The sequence below is a fragment of the Calidris pugnax genome, unplaced genomic scaffold, assembly GCF_001431845.1.
Source record: "Calidris pugnax isolate Ruff unplaced genomic scaffold, ASM143184v1 scaffold118, whole genome shotgun sequence".
NCBI lineage: Eukaryota > Metazoa > Chordata > Aves > Charadriiformes > Scolopacidae > Calidris > Calidris pugnax.
The window spans coordinates 2,735,449-2,760,355 of record NW_015090855.1 but is presented as its reverse complement, the minus strand read 5'-3'; the positions used below and the strand labels follow the sequence as shown (position 1 = coordinate 2,760,355).

The window sequence follows — 24,907 nt, the reverse complement described above, 5'->3', positions numbered from 1 at the left end:
TCCTGCAAAGACTGACTTAGAGCAGCAGCAAACTGGACATGGATCTGTCCTCAGGGTCCAGGACTACTTTCAGACTGCCCTAAGATAGCATTTAGACACTAGAAGACCATGCAAGTGTTTCTGGTGGTTAGTTCAATAGGCATAACTTCTGAGCTCCATTAATCTTCTCCCTCTTCTTTTTTCTTTTTTTTTTAGGTATTGTTTAACCAGTTCAAATACTTCTTCAACCTTTATTTCTTGCTTTTGGCCTGCTCTCAGTTTGTTGTTGAAATGAGGCTTGGCGCACTTTACACATACTGGGTTCCCCTGGTAGGTAACTTAAGGTTTATTTATTCAAGAGAGTTTCATTTTGATGAAATTTCTTTTACTGCCTTTTCTCTACAGCGTACGTTTGCACTGTAAATAATTTTGTTAGCTTGCTTCTTCAGGCCAGCTCTATACGTGTTGTAGCATGGATGCCTCTTCTGGCCTTAAGCTTTATTTTGTAGAGGTTTGACAAGAATGTGAGAGAGACTGCCCCTAACTAACTGGGGTGTTAACAGGCACAGAGCTCTTGCCACTGGTCACGGTGTCTGCAAGGGCAGTAGGGCTTCATATATAACATGAGAAAATGAATGGAGGCTGGAGCAATGTGTATGTTGTTCACAGCTGAACATACGGTGTGCTTATGGAGGGGGCGTGTGGGGTGATCTCACAAGGGCCAGTGCTTGCAGGAGCCCAGACCCTCCTGGCAACTGCAGTGAAGGACCGAAGGGCACCTTTCAGGAGTGACCTTAATGAGTGGCCATATGCGCAATGATGGCAAATTATGCTCCCCTGCCAAACAGTTTGACCTATGGCCTTGGGATAGGTCAACAGGCTGCTTCGTAGTGTAACCATATTGTAAAAAACAAGTGAAAAAACAGAGAAACACCCCCTCACAACCTCCTGCATATAAAAATCAATATATAAAGGCATATTCTCACACACTCATTCACACTCACTCAAGGTGCAGATACTCTTTCCTTCCTGTAAATTATTTGTCCTCGTGTTCTGATAGCTGTGTGTTTCACCTGCAATCAAAGGAAATCAATAATAATCAGTTTTGAAACAGTGCTGTCAAAGGACAGAAAGAGGAATAGTTGCATAAATGGGCTCTAAAATGCACTGCATGAGCCAGTTACAACTGCTTAAATGCTTAAATATAGGTACCTAGATATTTTTTTCTTTTATCCCAGGAAAATTATTATTTCTCTTTCTACATGAATAACTTCTCTGCTGCACTCATAGTACTGTAGAATTTTTCTGATGCAGAGGGACATCCGGTCCAACTGTTTAAAGCAAGGCTTTCTTTAAACTTAGGTTGATTTAACTCATCTACTTGAGTTTTGAAAATCTCCAAGGATAGACATCATTTTGACTAAACAGATGACACAAAACCAATTGAAAATTGATTTAAAAAGCACAGGGACCTTTTGAAGTGCTTGTACACTAGTTTGAGAAATGGTGATGGTAAAAATTCGCAGCTCTATTGAAGGAGCTGAGGAGGGGCAAAGGAAATTTTCAGCGCAGTGAAATTCCTAATCAAAGCCAGAAAGAAGTGAAAGGGGCAGCTTTGGGACATTGCTGCTAGAATTGTTTGTATTAAAGCCTGGATCTCACTGAATTCTTTCTCTCGAGTGTGTGCTGTATTGTATTTGCTGCATGAATCTAATGCTAGTTTCATAAGATCTTGTCCTATAAATAAAGTATACATGCACCCAGAGGCTCTCTCCTTCTGGGTTTTGTATAGGCAGTTGTGACTTGTCTGTGCCAGGTGAGCAATTAGAATTTGGCATATGAGCTGCCAGAAAGCCGTATAAGAAAGGTCTTTGTTCATTACTGGCTGCTAGTACGAGTGTTAGGGATGGAATGACATATGAGATGACACAGTGAGTCGGCACATGTGGGAATATTTTGGGGTGATTATTTGAAGACTCTTCAAACAGTTGAAACAGAAGTTGAAAGTAACATGCTTTTTTATTTTATTTTGGAAAGCAGATAGAAATTTCTAGCCAAATTCGCAAATGCCACTTTTAAATAGAAGAGAAATGTTCGTTCTTTTCTTGATTTGTTGGCTATGGGAAAGTGATCTTCCATGATTATGGTCCTGAGCACTGAGGGTTGAAGCACTTCTCTGAAAATATTATATTCATGGCTTCTTACTTTCAACATTTGTAAATACAGGATTTAATACAAGCATTTTTAAAAAAAGTAATTGCCCATCCTTGGGTCTCTTCAGGCATCTGCAATTTAAATACTGCAGAAATGTACTACATTGCATTTCAAGACATATTAATTAATCTAGGTCATGCATTTAAATGCATATGTATATACTAGAAATAGGTAATATTTAGTTTTATTGTAAGATTGTGAGAGGTGGCAGGTGAAGTGTACCTCAGTATTTTAATAATGAAAGAAATTGCCCTTCTTCAGTCTTAGTTGCTCTTAGGTCACTCTTCATCATTTCCCTTTGTTTAAAAATAGGTGAGAATTTTAATTGTTAGTGTTTTGGGTAGTGTTAGCAATGCTCCACAGCAAGACTTTCCTGAGGTGGTTGTGGAGTTCAGGTTCACAAGTTTTTTGTGCCCAGCTTAGCAACTCGTACACACAGACTTTGGAGGTGTGTACATAGCCATTTTTTCTAAAAATGAAGTTATTTAAAGTTGGAAATTGAAATCCACTGGCAAAATCTCCTGTTTGGGTAGGTGGATATTTACAGATACTTTTGTGTGTTTTTCATGTAACTCAGTTTCTAACATCACCCTGCCCCTTTCTTAAAATACGAAGTTTCTTATTGACAGAGATAATCAGTACATGGTTGCAATTTTCAAGAGTGCAGGCTGTAAAAAGTTATTTCTCTTCTGTAATGATGAGGAGTGTTCTAACAGTTCAGTGAGTTTGAGCTGAGTAGTGCCTAATAAAAAAATGGCTTTGTGGTACTAGCCCCATAAATAATTGTTTTGCATGAATTTAGTTATTTTTTTATGTAGTGAAGTATGTAATGTGGGCATTTTCCTCATGACAAGGGGAAATGAAATGACTGCTCATATTCCCAGAAAAGTAGGACTGAAACCCTAATTAGACAAATTTGTAATTATACCATGAGTAGTTCACGTGAATATATTTAGAGTGCTTATTTGTGTAGGTTGAGTGTGTGTGTACATACATATGGATACGCATGCATTATATATTGGTAGATATAAAAAAGTGGTTATATAAATTTCTATATAGATTTCTATATAAAGAAATCTCCCAGATTAGGTGAGCTAACTTGGATGGCTCTGTGGTGGAGGGAGTACTGAGATTTGAGGGATCCTGTTTTACACTGGACTTTTGTGTAACCTCTCTCAGTCTTGGTTACTCACCTGTGAAATGAGATGAAATCCATTATTTACACTCTTTAGATAAGTTTTACAAAGATTTGCTTGGGGAGGTACTGGCAGAGGATCACATAAAGCTGAGAAACAGCCGTATTTTTTTTTAAGCAACAAGTCTGTTGTCGGTTCGCTGTTGGGAGTTCTGCACAGCAGCGCATAAAATCACTCTAATGATTTAGTGAGAGAAGATAGAATAAGGAAATGCAGATTGTTGGCACTGATACTGATAAATATTGCTCTTATTAGAGGCAGATGTGGTTTTGCCTGACCTTTTCATCCATTCCGTTTCACCCCCCCAACTCTCCATGCTCCCTTTTTAGGGATTTGTGCTCGCTGTTACCGTCATCCGAGAGGCCGCGGAGGAGATCAGATGTTACATGCGCGACAAGGAAGTGAACTCGCAGATCTACAGCAAGCTCACAGCCAGAGGTCGGCTCGGCGGCTCCAGCGCGCCCGCTGCATCCTGGCACGGCTGCCGCAGCGCCGGGGGTTGCAACTCAATCAAACGCTGCTGACAGTCGGAGAAGCAAGAGTTCAAGGAACGGGGAGGGGGGTTGCGGGCTCGCAGGCACGTGGCTTCGCGGCCACGCCACTGCTCCTGCCGCTGCGGGGGCCTTGGGGGGGCCGGGTGGCTTCTCATGGATGGCTCCTCGCCGGACGGTGGTGGATGCTGGGCTTTGCTGAGGGTTTCCCAGGGAGATGCACAGCTAACGCGGGGGTCTGGGGGAGGTTAATTGCCTCGGATAACTTCAGAGCATCATCTTGGTGACCCGAGGTGTGGGGAGCAGGCATTTTCATGTGTGGCAACCTGCGTGGTGGGCTGGGAGTTCACTGTAGCTAGCACCAGGCAGGGGTTAAACTTCCAAGCAACTGATGTGGTGTTTTTAAACCCTGCTTTCTCCTAACTCTGGTGTAGGGCAAAATTTCTTCCCCCATTTATTGTCCCTTCTTGGTGGATTGAAGTTACCAAAGAAAATGAAACGGGACTTGAATTGCTCTAGGTTGTGGAGGTGGATGTTTCCAGAAGGGAAATGTGTTTTCCTTCCTGCAAAGCTGTGACATGAGAGAAGCATTCAATGTTGCATGGATAAAGGAAGGGAGAGGCAGATACAGCAAACAGCATAGTAGGAAGAAAACAAGAATGGAGCTATAGTAGATATGATATGTTGTTTGGCGATTTCTTGGATTGTTTTTCTTCCACTTTTGGTAATGGTGCACCTGTCTTCCCCCGCATGTGTTTTTTGCTTGTTCACCCTGACAGTAAAAGAGATAGATGTAAGAAGGATTCCTATAAGCTACCATATTCTACTATATTCTTTAATGGAAACAACAAATGTGTGCTTAAAAAAGGGAGGAGGATCTACACAGATAATCTGCAAAAGCACTTCAGTAGAAGAATTAAACATAGGTCTGTGAAAGTGTCAGAAGATGGTTATGCAGAGGTAGATTCCAATAATGAAGGTGAGGGCAGGCTGTGCTCTAGTGTCTAGGACCGGGGACCCCGTCAGCACAGGTACCGCAAATCATAGTTAAGTACAAGTACTCTGTGCACAGAAGGAGCTTGTGAGTGCATGTGTTAAATTTAAGGTAACTTGCTTGACATACTGACATGTTCCATCACTTACTGAACATGCAGTACTGGTGGAGTTTCATAGTTTTTTCTGTCTTCTACCAGACAGGGACTTACATCATGCAAGCTCTTTGCTGAAAGAGACTTTGTGATACGTTACCACGTCCTATGTGCTTTTCTCTTTTAGCAGGAACTGCTGTAGTTCTTCAATGTTGGCAATATCTTCTCTTGTATTTTTGTATACATCATCTTTACCCCCTTTCTCCAACTGTGAGGAGTTTGGAGACCTGGTTTGTAAGTGAGCCCAGGCTGCAGCTCAGCTGGGTCTGATCCCTGGCTCTGGCCATTGTTTACAGCTGTGCCGTACCTAACAAAGACATTTAAATTCTCATTTGAAAAATAGAATGCTGCCTCACTATGGAGTTACCCCTAATACTGTGACAATGATGGTGAGGCCAGGGTTTTGTTTTTTAAAAAGGGAATGAACTGAATTTAGGCAGTCTCTTTTTTTTCATTGTTATTTGTTCTTTGTTATAAAATGTTATACCTCTGAATTAAGATGCTGTGAACTAGGTGTAGTAAAAATGTGTTGCTTTCAACACTTGCACTTTTAAGAATAAGGCTGCTTTTTAAACATAATTGTGTAAGGCTGTATATATTTCACATGTCAGGAATTATGAGGCAACTCCAAACTACGGAGTTTGAGTTTCTGAATATTAAATCCCCTTTTAATAACATGTTCTTACTACAACACTTAAAATGCTTGGCAACCAACAAAAGCCTCATCCAAGAGGGGTGTACTACATCTATTTAAAGATATAAAAGAGTTGCCTTCTGGATTCTATTCAATGATCTATAAGGGGCCTGACCTCTCCTTTAGTTCTTTTCATATTGCTATTACGTTTCCCATGAATGATTTCCCTCCCCCCAGTCCTTTAACTTTTCTAATTTTGTGAAAGAAACCAAGGGGGATTGGCAGCTGGGCACTAGCCGAAAATCTTGAGCCACTTTATTTAACATGAATTTGGTGCAGAAACAGGAGTGAGACTCTCTAGCAGTATTGTTTAGAGTAGGAAAACCACAGAAAACTGCATATGATTTGACTTGTGTTTTGGAGAGAAAAGTAATTTTCAGTCTCTCACTGAATCTAGTGTGTCTCAGTAGTTGAGCTTTTCAGGGCACCTGAACGTCCACTTTTTCACTGATTAAAACCTTAGCACCCCTGAGAATCGCCTCGGAGCAAGGAAGTCCCTTGTGAAGCCACTGTGACTGTGGGATGGAGAAGTGTTTGGTTTTTTTATTACGTATTTTAGTACAGTTAGAAAAACTAGACAAGCTTTTAAGGAAGCCCTTCATCAGGTCAGAAGTAGAAGCTGCAAAAACCAAAATAAGCTGAGAACAGCTGATCTTAACCATTGATTTTTCAGTGTAGCTGACAAAACTTGGACAAACAGTCCTGGTTCTTCATTTTTGGTTGTGGTGGGGGTTTTTTTTGTCTGTGTGTGTGTGCTCAATAGCACAGTTCATGCTTTAGGATACTGGCACAGCTCTGTACTGAAAGGGGCAGTGCAGAAGGGTATTGATACACAAAAGCCCTCTGAAATGTTGCTATATAATTTTTTTGAAAATCACAATAGTGTCACCTCTAAAAGCCAGTGTTTTGAGGGGGGGAAATTAGGTGAAGCTTGACACTGAGCACTGCTGTTCTTGAACGTTGGCTATAATGGATCAAATGGAGCTCTGTAGCTTTCTCCAAGCTATTTTTATTTCCCCAGAGTATTTAAATTACTAAGCTGCTGTTAAGGTGGCTGGAGAATAGTTTTTCCTATCTGCAAATTTGGCCTCCCCAGAACAACCCCATGGATGTAAATACACTCTCAGGTCTGAGTGAAGTCAGGGAGACTTAAGCACATGCTTATATGCAGTTCTGAATAGGAATAAGCACAGATTTCAGTGTTTTCTGGAATAGAGATCCTCACGTCCTCCTTGTGTGCAGTTCTTCACACCCCATGCAGAGCCACCGGAGCTCTCCAGCTCCAGCACACCCGCCAGCCTGGACCCCCAACCCTGGGGGGGGCATTGTAGAGTCACAGCTTTGCTCCTGTACGTGGAACTTTTTTTCATTCAATCCTCTTGTTAAGCTTTTTAAGATTCACTAAGCTGTGTTGTAGAGAAAAAGGGGGAATCCTCTTTGGATCACATTTTATTTTTTAACATGGTTGCTGAATTCTAGGGACCAATTTTTATGGAGGGCAGCATGAAGCAGAGTAGTATATTTCTAGTATATTACAGTAGTATATTTCTGCCTTCCTTTATTTTAGATAAGATCAAAAAAACTCCTGTTTGCTCTTTCTACTGATATGATCCATTTATGTTCCAAAATGATGAAACCAGCAGACTTCTGGAAAGCATTTTTTTTTTTTTTTTAAATAGAAAGCTCTCCTTTTAAAGGACAGTTGTTTGGATTGTAATAAAAAATAATCAAATTTCAATCCCCTATTCATAAACCTACAAGCTGCCTTGTGTTCAGAAGTCTGTGTGCTGGCTTTCTGCTTGATAGAAAGCTAGAACTGTGCTTGCAAATTCTTGGTTTGTTTTTCTTCTCTTGCAGCCCCCCCTCCCCGGGTAACGCTGCATAATAGAGAGAAACTCTGCAGAAAGAAATGGGAAGAGACCTCCTACTGCGGGGTGCTACTTAAGATACAGATCATTGGCATTTACCAGCCATATAAAAACAATATTTTCCCAAACCCTCTGAGTCCTGCTCCACAGTTTATACAGCATAAGGCTGCAAAAGCCAAAAGTTTGGTGCAGCACATCCAAACAATGCTTTTTTTTTTTTTTTTCAGATGCATTTGGCTAGTTTTAATAAACCACTGTCTTCATCTTTAATGCCAAATAAAGTGTTTTGATCTGTACCTTAATGAAGCTCAGCAGATCTGTTGTGAAAGCTTGACTTAAGTGCTCACATGGTAGAAAAAGGCATCTCTTCTGCCTCATTCATTTAATACTTTATCTGCTTTATGGTACATCCATCACGCTGCAAGTTTGGTGATAATTCCAAAGGTCATAGCTGAAGTTGGAGCAAACTGTTTGCATTTCATTGTGTTTACTTTCTTGTCTTTAAAAAATATATAAATCAGGATACAGAAAAGAAAAACAAATATCAATCAAATATTAAGAATTGATTCTTTTTAAAAAAAACAGGAGATCAAGACTTTTTTTAAAAATTGTGTTAATCACCGATTTATGTTCTGAATCAATCAAATATTAAGAATTGATTCTTTTTTAAAAAAAACAGGAGATCAAGCCTTTTTTAAAAAAATGTGTTAATCACCGATTTATGTTCTGATTAACTTCTGAAAATATAATCTGGAAGCATTGTAAATGCTAAATAAAGCTATGTGTGTTTAGAGGAAACACCTCTAGATGCATTTAAAAAAGCAGTAATTTATTATTTAAAAAATAGGTTAATAGCAGAGCAATATTTGGAAATGTTGCAGTTGTGTTATTAGCTAGTTTCTTAAGTGTGCGTGAGAAAACATCTACTGTTTAGGAGGTAGTTTCCCCACAAAGAGAAAAAGGAATTACAGAATTCCCCAGATCAAAATAAAACTAATTCAAGTAAGTTGCTTTATGGGAGTCATGAGTCAAAGGAAACATCTGGTCCCGCGCCTTCTTAGCAGGACATATGGTACATACTGCAGAGATGTCATCCGTGAGAGGCCAGGAGTATGGCTGCAAAAGCAGAATTAGCTTTGCTACCTAAAAAGGGCATCTCATTTATACAGCAGTTATAAAAATGTGTATTGGTTAGAAAGGTCCTCTCTTTCTTTTACCTTAAAACAGCTGAGGTTGGGAGGGTTATTGAACAAGACAAATCTGCTCCAGGTGCTTTGATTTTTCTTGCATTGGAAAAACTTTAAAGCAGATGATACTGTTTTGAGAATAATGATCCAAAAAACCTTTTATGTGCATAATGGTAGGAAATCATCACGTTGTAGCTTTGTCCAGGCGTTAATTTTTCTTTTTGAGTGTGAATTTACATCATTAAGGAAAGCACTACAAAACTAAGCTTCCATTCTTCAACCCTGCAGGTAGTGTTTCCTATACTGATAGTCACCAAATAAATCCTTGTGATCTTTAAGAGAAATACATAAAATATGGTTAAACAAATCCAGCTTTCCTTCCAGGAGATTTTTTTTGCACAGTGTTTTAGGAATTGCTATGCCCATGTGGGGAGAGCACACGGAGGGGGGGGGTGGGTTTCCCTCTGCACAGGAGAATATTCAAAAGCACTTTTTGTTGTTTTGTGAATAACCGTATTAAAAGGGGAGGAAGAGATGTTATCTGTCAGACCCTTTTAGTGTCATAGTACCTAACTTTGTATAGCCCATACAGAAGACTGCCAGGGATGCTTTTTTGGATCCTCTTGGAGTGCGGCTTTTCTTTTCAAGCCTCTGCGTAATGGACTCTTAATCCCCGGTATGCTTCCTGCCCCGGCAGAGATGTCTTTAGCCCAGCATTCATTTTGTTTACCCTTTGTTTTTTAAACTAAATTCTCGCAAGGCAAAACCCAGCATCCCTGAAAGACCTATGAGATATTTGTGAAATGGGCCAGGGCTGCTTATAATTTGTAGGAATAATTACAGCATGTAAGGAAGTCTGCATTTATTAGCAGCAGTGATGAAGCATGTTGTTAAGCACACAGTGTGTCACCAAAGCAGCAGGCTGCCGGGAACCCAGAATGGCTTTCATTGTTAATTTGGAGCAGAAACACTGAAGCATATCCTGAGAAGGATGCTAATGAAGGGACTGCCAGTAGTAAAATCCCAGTGACCTTTGTGCTTTGTGCTAATTTCTATTCCCCCTCCCTTCCCCCTTCTCCTTTCCCCCTGAGCTGCTATCTGGCCATTTAGCCCATGAATTTCGAGGTACAGTAGGAGTGTTGTCCGTGCTGGGGTGAGCTCCACGTGCCTCCCCCACTTCCACTCAAATCACAGCAGATTAAAGAGGCTTTTGTTGAAATATAACAGACAGACACATAGAGGCAGGGTTCAAATTAACTGATTATAAATCACTAGTTAGTCTGAGAAGCCAAATCTAGAGCTGGCTAATGATTTGAAATTACTAGGCAATTGTTAAATTAATCCTGTGTTTTAAAGCAACTGGGAAATGTTTGACAGCTGCAAAGAAATAAATATTTACGTGTTTTCTGCAGGACCTGTACTCTGCAGGGCTTGTTCAGGCTGTGTCCATTGAGAGGAAAAGGAAAGGTGGTAGAGCTGAACCAGATACAAGAGCTGCGGCACAGGAGGAAATGAGCCTGTTTTTTAGGATGGGCTGATAGGACTGACAGCTTTCTAGGTCTTGGCTTGTGAGTTGAGCTTTAAATTTTCAACCACCTAAGGAAAAGGAGTTGGGAGTTGATGGTTCCCTATTGTAATTTTCCTATTCTCGCTCTGTTGTCTGTCTGATGCTGAAAGTATTTTTAAATTCCTGGGTTAAGCAGTTCAAAAGAAATATTTAAGGGCTTGTTTCAGAATTGTCACTAGAGAGTGACCGGGGGGGGTTCTGTGTCCAGGACTGAGATCTGGAGCTGTTAGACAAGAAGCTTTCAGCCCTTTTTGCAGATTGAGACCCACTGCTTTACCCAGTGGAACCAGTGGGCTTAGTAAGTCTTCACAGGGCAGCGTTGCCTAATTCTTGTGATAGAAACATTACCCATTTTCTCCTGGATAGTGCAGTGGAAGGGAGGGAGGTAAGGTGCATCACACAGCACCCACAAGCCCTGTCCTGCTGCTGCTCTAATGCACTGGTATCTTTCCTTTGCAGGGACTGTGAAGGTGAAGAGCTCTAATATACAAGTAGGCGACCTCATCATTGTTGAAAAGGTTAGCCTTTATGTGCATCTTTTCTCTGTGAAGTACTTCTTTTTTTTCAAGACCATCGAAGGTGAGGTATTTTGAAGTCATACTTGTTTTATAATAGGCTTAGAATTTCAAGTGTTGAACACTAGTTACAATATTTAATCGCTTTTCAGGGTTCCTCCTCCCTACCAAAACAGCATCATCATCTTTATAAATGAGAACAAATCTGTAGATAGCATTTAGAAACTAATTTTTCCACTTGCGCTGTAACAAGATAAAAAGCCTCCCTGGTCCTATCTCTGACTGTTGGACACAGGTTAAATACCTTATACAAACACAACATCCAAGTGTTGCTTTGGGGGTAAACACCACAAGTATTGGGAGACTCAGTGATCCATTTGTAGGGACTGGTACGTATGGATATATTTCCCCCTTTATACAAGTTTATGTTTGTTTTTTTTTATCCACAGTTTTCTTTTTTTTCTCCACACGTTCTCTGTGCAGGCAGCTATAACCTCTAAAACCATTAATATGAAAATATTTGGTACAAAAAAAGAGAAACATGGCAGCTGTAGATTCCAGATACGTGCTTTCTTCTAGCATGGGACTTCTTGAAAGGAAACCAGCATTAGTTTAAAATTTCTTCGTACTTCTAGAATTACTCACTGGCCCTTTTGTAAACCTAGCTGGTGGGTCTGATCAGTGGGAGCTGGCACCAGTTATTATTCTGCACTTGGAATTCTGCAGGGAAGTGAGTTTAGGATTCAAAGCAAAATGAGTATCAAGCTTCAGCTTGACAAAGAAATCCCCTTTCTGCTCCATACCCCCTTGGCTTGTCACGGTGGGGCTGTGGAAGGCGGCTGCACACGCGTGCAGGGGTGTATGCACAATAATGGCCTTTCTTCTCCTAACAGAACCAGAGGGTCCCTGCTGACATGATCTTCCTGAGGACGTCAGAGAAGAATGGTAAACATCTGGAACCAATTGTCAAAATAGCCATTAACCTTTCACTGGTTGTTTAGAGAAAATTATCTTTTGGAAATGTGAAAGAAATAGATAATAGTAAAATTTTAGAGAGAGAAATCAAATGCTTTTATGGACTGCCACTTCTTGGGATGTTATTCTCTGGTTTTGTTTGCTAGTCAAAGAATGTAGATGGTTGAATCCGGGGTGAATTAATCTGGTTGTGTAACAGTTTGTGTTTTAGATGTAAATCATTTGACTTGCTGTTCAGGTTTGCTTTGTTAAGGATAAGGAAATGTTTGATCAGAAGGATTAGAAAACAAAAAGACTAATGAGAATATTTCATGTGTCTTAAAGATACAGTACAGAGTCTCACTGTGTTCTGGACTAGTGGAAGGAAATTAATGTGTGATGCAAGAATATCATTCTTATATTATTAACAAATGTTACTTGAAATTAGATACTGTTTAGACACTTGACATTAGATACTGAAGAAGCCACTTCATGAGTTATAGATGTACTTAAGACATCTGAAAAGAGCACTGACTGGTGTTGAAAATCCACAGGGTCTTGCTTCCTTCGCACTGACCAGCTGGATGGTGAGACAGACTGGAAACTGCGGCTGCCTGTTACCTGTACTCAGAGGCTGCCAACTGCTTCTGTAAGCTGCCTTCCTACAAAATACTGTACCTGGTAAACACGTGTATCTGTCTTACCTGAAAAATGTTCAGGTGCTTCATTTAATGGGCTCTTTTGAGAAACAGGTTAATGCAGCATTGTTCTGCCCAGGGCTCAGTGCATGCTACAGATTAGCTTTGGCAACAGAGAATATACGGCTAAACCAGCTCTTCCCAAACTCCAGGCAAGAATTCAGGAGAGGTGAAGCAAGGTGTCTCTGTGCCATGTGGCTGTCACTGCAAAGCTGTGCAGATAGGCACTGGGGTTGAAAGTAAGAGGTGGCTGATGGTAGGATGCTCCTATTTTATTTTTCTTCTCCAGAGACCATTGCAGTAACTTGCTGGAGGATAGATATTGTTGCAGGATAGGTACCCTTGGTACCCTTGGTGGTGCTGCTGCTCAGATGCTCCATTGCACTGCGGTATGTGCAGAGACACAATTCATGTATTTTCATGAAAAGGCTTCAGGGGCCGTTCTCATTGCTCACCTTTATGAAAGGAGCAGTGTCACCATGGAAGCTCTACTGTATGATCTGATACAAGCATATAGCTGCCATCAAGCATGTTGTTTCCCAAAATCTCTAGCTGCTACAAAACACAAAGTAGTTTGTGTTTTGTTTTTCTTGGTTTTTTTTTTTTTTTTAAATAAAACAAGAAAAAGGAGGGGAGGGATCAGAATACCTGCTTTATTTATGTTCTAACTCTAAAAAGTGCAAGAAGTTTATTTTATATAAAGGCTTTGAAGCAAGGCATTCTCTCCATGGAATCACTAGTTTGTGCATGTGTAGGAGTCAGCAGTGAAAACACTGTGCAGAATTGGTGTATCTTCTTGTCATCACAGAACTATTCCTAGTGACAATGGCATCTTGAATTAAATACTGAGTGATAGGGTGTTCCTTGGTTGCCTTGGAAGACTAGTCCAAACCTTCTTTGCTATGAAGTAATAAGTATCTTCAGCTGTCTTGATTATTCAGGCTGGAATTTCTTTTATGGGGCACCAACATTTAAGTAACTTCCCAGAATCTCTCAGGTATCAGGTTAAGAAATACTCTTCAGTGAAGCTGGCACACCCATTGTATTTTATCTTAGACAGTTGGGCTCCAGTAAGTAACATGATTTAGTCATTATCTCAACTTGATAAGTAACTCTTGCTCAAAGTATTTTGGCAGAAACATTTGTACATTATTTAAACGAGGTTGTCTAACTGTCTGCCAAAACATGTCTGTTTTATAGGACCTACTGCAAATCCGCTCCTATGTATATGCAGAAGAGCCGAATATTGATATACATAACTTCGTGGGGACCTTCACAAGGGTGAGTCTTGCCGACATATGCTTGAAATCATATATGGAGAGTTTGCAATGCAAGCCTGCTGAATGCTACCAGGGTGCCAGAGTTTTTCAGGAGAAGCAGTGAAGTCTGTCTTGCCATTCCTTGTCTCTTCTTCCTTTTTTTTTCTCTTTTTTTTTTTCCTTTGTAAAATCCGTGAAATAAATCTGAAACAAAAACATAGTTATTGAAGCTTTGACTTGGAGACAATGTTATAGGCCGTTGAAGATTAAGAACCTTACTCTGAAGGTATTAGAACTGAATATTCAGACAGGCTAGTAGTTAAGTATTTGTGGTGCCTGTTCAGAAGGAAATCTGAACCACTATGGATTCTGTAGGATTAAAATCCTTTAATTGTGAGAAGACGGGATCTTAGCTAGATCAGGAGGTTGTAGTCTTAATTCTGAGTCAGTTGGGGTTTTTGCCTGCAATTGCATGCAACCTATGTGAACTCAGTTATATCTGCCCTATTTCAGAGGGCAGCAGCTTAGAGCCACTGTGATATATCACTGTTAAAAAAAAAATATATATTTTGACTTGTTGGGAAGATGCATTGCATACCTGGGGCAAATGATTGGATTTTTTTCCCCTCTCAGTGGGACTATGAAAATTTTGAGTGATTCATCTAATTCCCTTGGGGAGCTTTCAGACGACAAATGGTTTTGTAACAAATAGGAGACAGTTAAAGCTTTCTAAAAGTTGTCAGCTGGTATTTTAGTTCAAAATTGTAGGGTTTTCCCTATTATCTTTGTGGCATGGTTTAATCTGGTTAAATAGTGCTGGCATGGCAGAGGAGTTTGAGTGGTTTGGGGAGACAGTTCTTATATAAAACCTGCACAGACATTAATTTACTTTCTCATGCAAGGGTACAATCATGTAGAATTAATCTTTTGGTGCCTAAGAGGAATCATGCTTTCTTGTAACTGTTCTCTGGTGCGTATCAGACAACTTCCCAGGCATCACTGAGCAGTCCAAACAGGTTCTCAGTGAAATCTTACAGAAGCAGGAGAAATGCTATTAATCTGCATGAGCCAAGTGAGGGAGTATTTTCCTGTAGTCCCTGGAGAGCTGCTGACAAATCCCTTTCTCATTTATGATTCCTGAGGGACTTCAGCAGGCAGAGGTATCTTAATAGATTTCTGCCCCTCACACCCCCGAACCCTTCTGCTCCACAGCAACAAACTGCTTGTGATCTTTACCCAACCAGAGATTCACTTGGGTTTATGAAAATCCTCCATCTCTACAAACACTTCTGTGTAACTATCATCCACTGACAAATTTGTTTTTATCTCGTTGTAGGAGGACAGTGACCCTCCAGTGAATGAAAGTTTAAGCATAGAAAACACTCTGTGGGCCAGCACAGTGATTGCATCAGGTAAGATGGAGGCACGTGTAATTTCTGTTTTTTAAGGGAATATGTTAACAATTTTTAAAGGTCTTTTTGTAATGGAATAATAATCTCTGTCAGTTGGAGAAATTAGCAGTTGGAATGAGGTTTCCCACTTGTCCTAACACCTCTGGGGAACTGAGCTGACATCTAATTGCCTCTTGGACATTCCTAGATGAGAAAGAATTGGAGTGGCCTTTGGGCACTTCTTTAGCATCTAGGACCAGAATAGCACTTAATTGCTCTCGGCATTGACATCCTAATCTGTAACAGAAATGGTGTCAAATAGATTCTGGTAACAGAAGCTAAGATGAAAGATTTCCAGGTAAGTGCTTCCATTGAGTTCATCTTACATGCATTCAAAAAGGAAAAAAATAAATTCTTTGACAGATTTTGGTTTATATATATGATGAGCTCCCAAGGCCTGAGGTTAATCAATGCCCTCTTGTAGAAGCTTGTCAAAGTAAAAGCCTTGTTCCTCTCCTGTCCGGCTCGCTTGCAAGGTTTGCAGGGCAGTAGCTGGAGGGGAGTGAAATTCTGTTCTGGAATTAAAGTTGTTGAATGGAGAGACTTCACAGTGCAGTACCTGGAATTAATAATGATGGGAAGGAACATAAACTTCAAGAGATTTTTTTCTGAAGCATTGAAAAGATGCGCTCTTTTAAAAGCAGAAAACAGTGAATAAATTTTATTCCTGTATGTTTCTATTTAATCCTGCTCTGTCTCTTCTTTGAAAAGTATTACAGTGTTGTCATAGTGCTGTGACCAAGGGATTGTAAAAAGAGTAGTTGTCCAAATACAATTTAAGCAAGTTAATTATGTTTATAGATTAGTAATTGCCATGCAGTTGGGTAACCTACCTTGCTCCCCTCTGAGTGTAGACACATGTAGTCAGCCTGGCAGCTTCAAAAACTCATCAGGATGCTTAATGCATGAGTCTCAGCTCATTCTGCCTTTGAGTAAAATAGGTGGAGAAATTGAAAGCCATTTTCCTTGTGATTCTGTCCTGTATGGCTCCTCTCCCTGCGGCGTGCTTTCCTGGGGAGTCTGTCTTGCTCCTTGTATCGAAGCTTTGATTTGTACCAGCTCTTGCACTGTGGCAGATCTCACACTGCTGTGGCTGAGCCTAACACGGGGGTGTGTTACAGTGAGGAGTCCTGAAGTCAGAGGGGAATGCTCTCCTGCCCTCAGCGTGTTCACGGCTGGTGCCTGCTAAGGGTAAAAGCTGTTCCTCTGCTGTGTGTAGTACACACGTGGGTGCAGATGTTTTTTCCCAAAAGAGGGCACAGCACACGCTCTGCTCCAGCTGGTCACTACTTCACTGCTGTTTAGAAGTCTCGGGTGGTCTTGGTGTCTGTATCGAGGCACACGACGAACTCCTCTCTGCCCAAAAGAACTTATGTTTGAATCCAGGCCTCCCTTCTGAATATGAACAAAGTTATTTGTAGATAGACATCTTTGAGTTCAGTTAACAGGAATAGCATTTGCAAATATTTTCATCATTTCAGATGGTTTATGCAGTTGAGTCTGTTTTGAATGGCCATAAAACAACTAGAAACTAGAACTCTTCATACGCACCAGTGTGCCTTCAAGCTGTTTTCTAGTCCTGGCAGGTTTTCCCCCTCATTTTGACTGACATGATCAATATAATACTCAGGTTTGTTTCTCCTATGGCAATAATAAATAGCACGTTGTAGGTTATTTCTGTTTTGAGAAAATGGGGATATTATTTTTCTTCTTCTTCTGTAAGTGAAAGCTGTCAAGTTGTGGTGATGCCATCTCACTGGGGCAGCCTTTGCTTGTAAGATGAAGCGGAGCTATGTGGCTTTCTCCATCTGCTGTAGTAGGAATGGGTCTGACTCTGACTGTTTGCGGTTGATTTGGAGTAGCTGTGCCATCTGCTGATTTGAATTGTGATGATCTTACCACCACCTGCCATCTGGCTCCAGTGATATGTTGTTTTTTGGGTTGGTTTTGTTTTTTGGTTTTTTTAAAGGAATGTTTCCCAGCATATTTTTAGAAACCACCTCTTTTGAATCAGTTTTATTTAAAAATAATTCACTTGCATCTGGTTAAAACTTTGATTGTTCATGGCAGCAGGGGAATAGCAAAGTATAAAATAGCAATGTATTTGCAGTGGTGCTTTTTTCAGTGTTTTTTTTTTCTCTAAAAGATTAGACTTTGGCAATAGTAGCTTTTAAACTCGTGACAGTAGATAGCTTTTTCTTTATGGCTTTTTGCAAAGTCTTTAAGAGAAATTTGTAGAAAACCAGTAATTTATGGTGCTAAACTCTATTATGTTTCTGTGAGAAGAAAAGGGAGAACTTTGTTCCTCTCAGCTCTTCAGCAACTGTGGGACAGAGCATTAAAATACGCTGGTAGGCTCCCAGCAGCTCCATCTGTTACAGTAAGGTAGGAGTTGGTATGATTCGCGTTTCAGTGGGAAGAGCAATTAGGCAAATACTTGAAGTAAATTGTAGATTTTAAAGTAAGGTAATTCTGTCTTCGAAAGCTGTTGGAATTTATTGGTTTTACTCTGATTGTGGCAACCTTCACCAATAAAGAAACGTAGTCCAGAGCACTGATTTAATTTTGACACACAGTGAGGGACCACTATCTGGTGTAAGGTGAACTTACCCACACCTAAGTGGGACTCTAAATGGTAGGAGGAAAAGCAAGAAATCTTCCATCCTTAGCAACCTTTATTTATAGTGGGGAGAGACAACTGACATCAAAATGGGGTCAGTGAAAGTCGAGAGAGCAAAGCAGGTGACTTCTCTTTCCATGTGCTTTCATTGATTCAGGCTGTGATGCTTCATCAAGTCCAACCATATGGGTACTGTGGTTGAAGACTTACTGACTTTCTGTAGGGTGTCTCCCGTTCAAAGTCTTTGTCTTCATAGGTTTTATATTTCAGGAGCCAGCTTTTTAATTTCTGGTTGCTATTGCTTCTGAAATTAACCTAGTAAAAATCCTTTCCAATTGTCAAGCCATTGGATCTAACAAGTATTTTTATTTAGAAAACAAATGGAGGTTGTTTTTCTTCAGCTGATGCCTGCTCTGTTTTGTTTAGGTACTGTTGTGGGCGTTGTCCTCTACACTGGAAGGGAATTACGCAGTGTGATGAATACTTCAAACCCAAGAAGTAAGGTATGGTAAGGAAGCAGTCTTGTAATAAATAAAAAGGGGCAGAAATTTATTGGTTTTTTTTTTTTAAAGGAAATCCTTCCAAATCCTATGTGTACATACTTTAGGGACAACTTCATAGGAATATCTTCCATCCTATGATTTAAGGTAGCTGCCACAGCAGAACCTATTTCTCCTTATTTTTTTGTTGTACACGTTGTACATGTGTCTTCTCACTTTTTTTAGGATTGGTAAAACCATTATTTTTTATGGCTGTAATGAGGTAGTCCCTGTTAAAATAGGAAAGCTTATTTTGCTGCATTCTTCAAATGTAGTAAAGCTAAGGCAAGGTGCAAGGATGTTTGTATAGTCTGCAGCTTTGGCAGCGTGAGTCCTCTCACACCTCTTCATGCATTGTTTAGCTTCCAAAGGATGGAAGTCTTATTTAATAAGCTGGTAACAATATTGCTTATAATTTTAAATGTTTGTAGTCTTCTAAAAGAGGAGAAGTTGACGAGTGGAGAATGGCTCTTTGGATGTGGCAATTCATTCCCCTTGTGAATATTACATTGAGCTAACATCTTCTCTTGTGTGTTTGAATTGTCTTTATTTCTTTAGATTGGTCTCTTTGATTTGGAAGTGAACTGTCTTACCAAGATCCTGTTTGGGGCTCTTGTGGTGGTCTCGCTTGTTATGGTGGCCCTTCAGCACTTCGCTGGCCGTTGGTATCTTCAGATCATAAGATTTCTCCTTCTGTTCTCAAACATCATTCCCATTAGGTAAGGCAATTTCTAATTCTTCCCAGCAAAATACTGTTCCTTTGCATTCTCCTCCATGCTTCTAGAATGAACAAGCACACAAACTCCTATCTATTCCTCACTTGACAAGTAGGCAAATCTAGAAATAGAAATCAAATTACTGTTCAAACATAAGAGGTGCTGTGTTGTTACTGCTGAATTTGTGTAGCATATTCACCCGTTCACTGACTCTGGTGACTGTGGATGAATCATTTAAAGCCCCTTAGTGTTTGGGCTGTCTGGTTACTTTTATCAAAGCAGAGCAAAAAACGGAAAAGGAGAGATCTTTATACAGCATGTAGTGGAATAGGACCCAGTTGCCTTTTAGAGGGGACTGAAACTTTAATATTTAATTGCACTATATTAATAAGTAGATTGCTACTTTCGCTGTAGGTCTGGGATTCATTTCAGTTCCGTTTTTAACCTGCTCTCTGTGTATCAATCAAGCTGTCCTTGCTTGTCTGTCTCCATCTTCCCCTCAAATTATCTCTTCTTCTCAACATAATTGTATCATCTATCTTTGAATTACAGTACCACTGCAGCAATGCAGTCCTTCTCCCCATTTGCCACCTGAACACTGACTTTGAATATACTTCTCCCAAAACACCCTCTTTGGCAGCTCAAGTTCAGCATGGGAGACACGCCCTTCATTGCACTGTGGCTGTTCACAATTATTTTTTCCAAAGTTTAACTTTTTATTCCCTTCCTCCTGCATAGTTTACGTGTGAATCTGGACATGGGAAAAATTGTCTACAGCTGGGTGATCCGCAGAGATTCCAAAATTCCTGGGACTGTGGTTCGGTCTAGCACTATTCCTGAGCAGCTGGGGAGGATATCCTATTTGCTTACAGATAAAACAGGTATTTATGTAGAAAATATTGTTTTGAGTCATGATATGTTGTTGTTTGGATTTTGTTACGTTTTTCGCCAGCCAGAGAGTATAATGTATGATTTCTTTGGACTGGAAGAAATATGCATTTCCTGTCACTTTGGACAATATGATATAATCCATTTTTGGAAAAAAAAATATATTTTTCTGTTCAGAATGTATTATAAGTAAAATAAGATATGAATATTATGGTGCTTCAAAGAAAAAAGTGTGCTATTAAACCAAAAGCTGAGGGTAAAAATAAAATTAAAAGCAACTTTTTAGAGTTAGTTTTCAAAGACAGATGAAGATAGATTACACGTTTAGGTGGAAACATACCATCGGTCTGTCTGCTGCTGTTCTTACACTTTCAAAGTTGAGCTTGAATTCAGAAGACCTAAGCTGTAATGAAAATCTTACTTGACATGAAATCCTGGTCCCATTGAAGTTGTTTCCAAAAGTTTTCTTCGGTTCCAACAGAACGAGAATCCTGCCTGCAGCTCTTGTTATCGTTGACTTTGGGGTGAATAATCTCGTTCTTATTTACTGGCATGGTAACGTGCACCACTGCTTCCTGGGACAATCAGCTGTCAGGCTTGTCATATTGACATTTTTTGTTTACCTGGGCTTAGTGTAGTGACTATTTCAGCTTCTGGTCTAGTTTGTCTTGGATTTGGGGTACAGCAAGGACAAGAGGTGTGTGTGGTGGCCAATAGGCGTGTTGGTGCCCACTCCATGTCTGGTGCTGCCTCTCTTACAGGAACTCTTACGCAGAACGAGATGGTCTTCAAGCGACTTCACCTGGGAACGGTGGCTTACGGCCTGGACTCCATGGATGAAGTGCAGAGCCACATATTCAGTATATACACACAGGTAGAATTGAATTGTGTTACTTAACTCTTTGTTCACAAAACAGTTTTCTGGGTCACTGGGCTAATGGTGAATTAGTATGGCAAGAATCTGCCTTTTTACTTTTTGGCAAACTCTGAAGGTTAGTGAATGCTTAATGTTTATATATTATAATGATTTTTTATTACATTAGTAGATTTTTCCACATCTACCAGTCTTTAACTGCCACAGCACGTGCACGGATGTGTACGTGTAAGTGTGTTCACGTGCATGTGTCTTGCTGCTGAGGTCTGATGGTAAAATAGCATACTTTTATTTAGATAGTCACAATTTGCAGCAACCACATCGCCTGCTTTGTTGAAAAATTGGCTCTGGGTAATATTTAATGGATTAAGTTGCTGTTTGAAATGGTGTCTACTGGGGCAATAAAAAAGGAAGAGGAGCCATCGGTACTCAGTAAGCAGTAACAGAGATCAGTGTACCAGTGTTGCTGATTTAGGGCTGATGGTTGAAAAAGAAAAGTCATTTTCGAAGTGCCTGTGCTTTTCTTTGAGCATGCACACCCAATGCAGTGAGCTGAGTTTTTTCATGTCACATTGTTTTTTGCTTTGGTGAAGAGATTTTTAGATTGAAGTGCTCTTTCTATACCCCCCACAAAGTGAAACATGAAGCCAGCGTTCTTGTCTGGAAAAAGGCACTATGTGCCGTAAATAGGATTTTTATTTTGGGGTTTTGTTCATGGTGGCAAAGACACACAGTAGGTTGCCTTGGCCTCAGTGATCTGTTCGGTGGCATAGCTTTTCCCTGGGCAGACTACAATGTGCTTATAACTAAGCATATGATAGTTGGTAAATACATGGTATTCTGAGTAATTATCTTTTTCACTGGCATGTGTCTTAAGTAACCTATAACTTCTCTAGCTATCTCTCTCTTTCCCTCCTCTGCTTTCACAGCCTTCTTAGCATCTGTTTCTTCTCTTGGTGTTGAGACCCTTAAATGAATGAACTGTACTTTAAAAAAAAAAAAAAAAGTAACCAAAAAATAGACTTCATATCTATCTGCGCTAATTTTGTATTCAATCTCCAGAAAAAGCTTGACTACTAGTTAATTATTTGCCAAAGTATTCAGTATTTTTCAAGAACCTTTTGGTGACTGACTAGTCCAGTATGTGACTAGTGCTATATGTCAATCTAAATGCACTTCAGCTGGGGTTTGCTGGTGTTTAATTTGGTTAAAGTCAGTTGCAACAGCGCTGATGAGCAGCAATATTAAATTTGAAGGTCTTACGTGTCCTAATCACTAGAGTGTGGAAATTAGCATGTGGAATTACACTGGTGAAGGATACGTCTCATAAAACGTTTATCATTAACAAGTGAGATTCCTTATAATGAGAAGCATTTGCTGGCAATGATTCATTTTGAACTGTAGTTCTTATTCTTTGCTCTTATTTTTACCATGTTGTGGCCTTTGACCTGGAAGTGAAACTTTTGTCCTCTTGACACTAAAGGTTAACAGAGCAGGAAACTAGATCACTGTGTGTCCCTTCTTCAACCAGGATAATTTAGTAATTGTGCAATTATCTGAAGACTCCCATTCTGATACTAAAAATAGTATTAAAAATTAAATGAATGTAATTAAGATTTTCTAGGTCCGTACGAGTCATCTGTTTTCTGTTTTCAGCAATTATATTCTTTTGTGCGTGAAGCCCAGTTGACTCTCAGTTTTCAAAGCCACTGGTCTTTAGTGGAGCAAAAAGTGGTTTCACTGAGTCTTCCGACTTTGGTCTTTTACCGGTCCGTGTTTGATGGATCTGCCACAAAGACTCTTTTTCTCAGTGTACTGTTGAAAAACTTTGGTAAATCTTTTGGGGCATTCTACTCCACCAGTAACAATGATAAAGAAATTGATTACACTTGAGTATGGTCTGAGTTAAGGTGTATGTAGAGTGCGTCTCACTCCTGGGGACACAAGAGTCTGCGTAACTGCTACATATGTGGTCTTCAGTGAAGTAAAAAGTTGATTATTTTTTTTTTCCCCCCCTGCAATAAGACTTTATTCTATTTCCTTTTTTTATAAGCAATCTCAGGACCCACCTGCTGTGAAGGGCCTTACATTAGCCACCAAAGTGCGTAAAACCATGAGCAGCCGAGTGCACGAGGCGGTGAAGGCCATCGCGCTGTGCCACAATGTGACGCCGGTGTACGAGTCCAACGGGGTGACAGACCAGGCTGAAGCCGAGAGACACTACGAGGATTCCTGCAGGGTGTACCAGGCCTCCAGTCCAGATGAGGTCAGTATCCATTTGGGTATATAAAAACATAAATATGACCTAGCTTGTTGCTGAAAAAAAAATATTGTTTGGTGAAAGTACTCCAGTGTAGTGAAGGGATAATATTTTAATACATTTCTTGCACTGATAACCCATGAATAGACCACAGGTGCCCTCTCAGCTGATATACTTCAGCCAAATCTGCCTCTCTGCCTGAAGCTACAGAGCTACATAGCAACTAGTATCTGGCTGTTACATCAGCCTCTGCATCTCAGAGTTTTGCTCATGTTTCTGCACCTTTTATCCAGTGTATATTTTGCAGTTCAACACCACGAGTCCCTTTCACCACATTTGGTAAATTATAGGCAATCTTATCTTCTTTTGGAGTGGGATGACTTGTGGGAGGTGGCTAGTGGGCTTTCACAGATCAGTTTGTCCCTGATCTCCAGGGCGTTTGAACTTGCAGACCAAGTGACAAGTTGTAAATCACGCTGGGTAGCCCTGCTAACCTGGGACACATCCGTCCCCATGCAGACGGGACAGACCCACAGCCCCAGTTAATTCTGCAGAGGAGTAAAGTGCACAAGAGTTTGTTTCAGAGCAAAGCTGTGTCCTGCCAGGGCTATATGGGGTGGTACAGCAGAGAGAAACGTTTCAGCTCTCCAGAGGCTCGCTGGAGACTTCTACTGAACACTTGAGAGATCAGGTTCAATACAGGATTTAAGATTGAAGTGCTCTTTGCCACCCTCTGCAAAATTTGGAAAGTCTAATTAGCGTGCTGTTTCCTTCTGTGATGGAGACAGGAGGAATAAAATATGGTTTCACGTATTGGTTATGCATCTTGGATACATCACCTTTAGTGCAACCAAGGTAAAACAATTTACTTCCTGTTAGTTTGTACAATTGCACTTGCTCCATGCCATTGAAAGAGACTGAAGTTTGAAACTTCCTGTAAGAATCCTACTGACACTGTGAGATCATATCACCCATTTGACTACATTCAAAGCGTTTTTCCATTTATTGCCCCAAATAAAACAGATTTGCCTCTGATAATAACCTTTTCACCTTTGACATCAAAAGAGAATCTGGCTTTCCTCATTGTTAGAGATGAGAAATTCTTTGCATAGAAACAAATTTATTCATTAGCCCAGCTATGTGAGGATTTTATAATTGTTGGATATATTAATGAAAGACAGATGCACAGAGTTATTTTCCACATTTCACGTACATTCAAAATATACCCTGTAGTGTAGGCAATTCATTTATTTCATGTAAAATATTCATACAAAAGTCGCATCTTTACTTTTCCCCCCTCCTCTCCCATTGATGTGCCTACAGTGACAACAAGCCCTTACTCCTCCCTGGCTCTGGAGCCGGTGCTCAGTGTGTGCGTGTGTCCTCTCCCACCACATAATCTGGGTTGGTGTTTTGCTTACCTGCTTTTCTCCTCTGATGTGTTGCCATTCCCTGTAAAGACAGCTTACAGAAATCAACTGCCTTTGGATTGAAACAAGTTCTGAATTATTTCCAGATGGGAATTTTTGTGATCTGCATTTAAGGTTTTTTTTCCTAAAGCATTTACAGGCTATTTTTGCACAGATCCTCTGTTTATTTACATATATACTGTGGTATATAGTGAAGTCAGTGATTTTTCTTTTCCTTTTTTGCTTTATACCGTTCTGTCTTTAAAATATTTATGCAGCAATTTGTCTCAAATACCCAAGGGATTATTGTTTGTTTGTTTTACTATGGCATGATAACTAATCCTTCCAAGATTATTGTTTAAATTCTTTTTTCCTTTCTT

The 24,907-nt window shown here is 40.1% G+C and overlaps 1 protein-coding gene across 1 annotated transcript in view; it reads left to right on the top strand.

Annotated features, from left to right (window-relative positions):
* ATP9A (ATPase, class II, type 9A) overlaps nucleotides 1-24,907 on the top strand; it is a 49,132-nt gene that overhangs the window by 1,333 nt on the left and 22,892 nt on the right. The window contains exons 3-14 of the mRNA XM_014943657.1: nucleotides 196-309; nucleotides 3,719-3,827; nucleotides 10,804-10,862; nucleotides 11,753-11,804; nucleotides 12,368-12,462; nucleotides 13,712-13,792; nucleotides 15,107-15,182; nucleotides 18,268-18,344; nucleotides 18,939-19,099; nucleotides 19,835-19,977; nucleotides 20,746-20,858; nucleotides 22,912-23,124. Coding sequence (XP_014799143.1) covers nucleotides 196-309; nucleotides 3,719-3,827; nucleotides 10,804-10,862; nucleotides 11,753-11,804; nucleotides 12,368-12,462; nucleotides 13,712-13,792; nucleotides 15,107-15,182; nucleotides 18,268-18,344; nucleotides 18,939-19,099; nucleotides 19,835-19,977; nucleotides 20,746-20,858; nucleotides 22,912-23,124 — 1,293 coding nt within the window. The remainder of the gene's footprint in view (nucleotides 1-195; nucleotides 310-3,718; nucleotides 3,828-10,803; nucleotides 10,863-11,752; nucleotides 11,805-12,367; nucleotides 12,463-13,711; nucleotides 13,793-15,106; nucleotides 15,183-18,267; nucleotides 18,345-18,938; nucleotides 19,100-19,834; nucleotides 19,978-20,745; nucleotides 20,859-22,911; nucleotides 23,125-24,907) is intronic.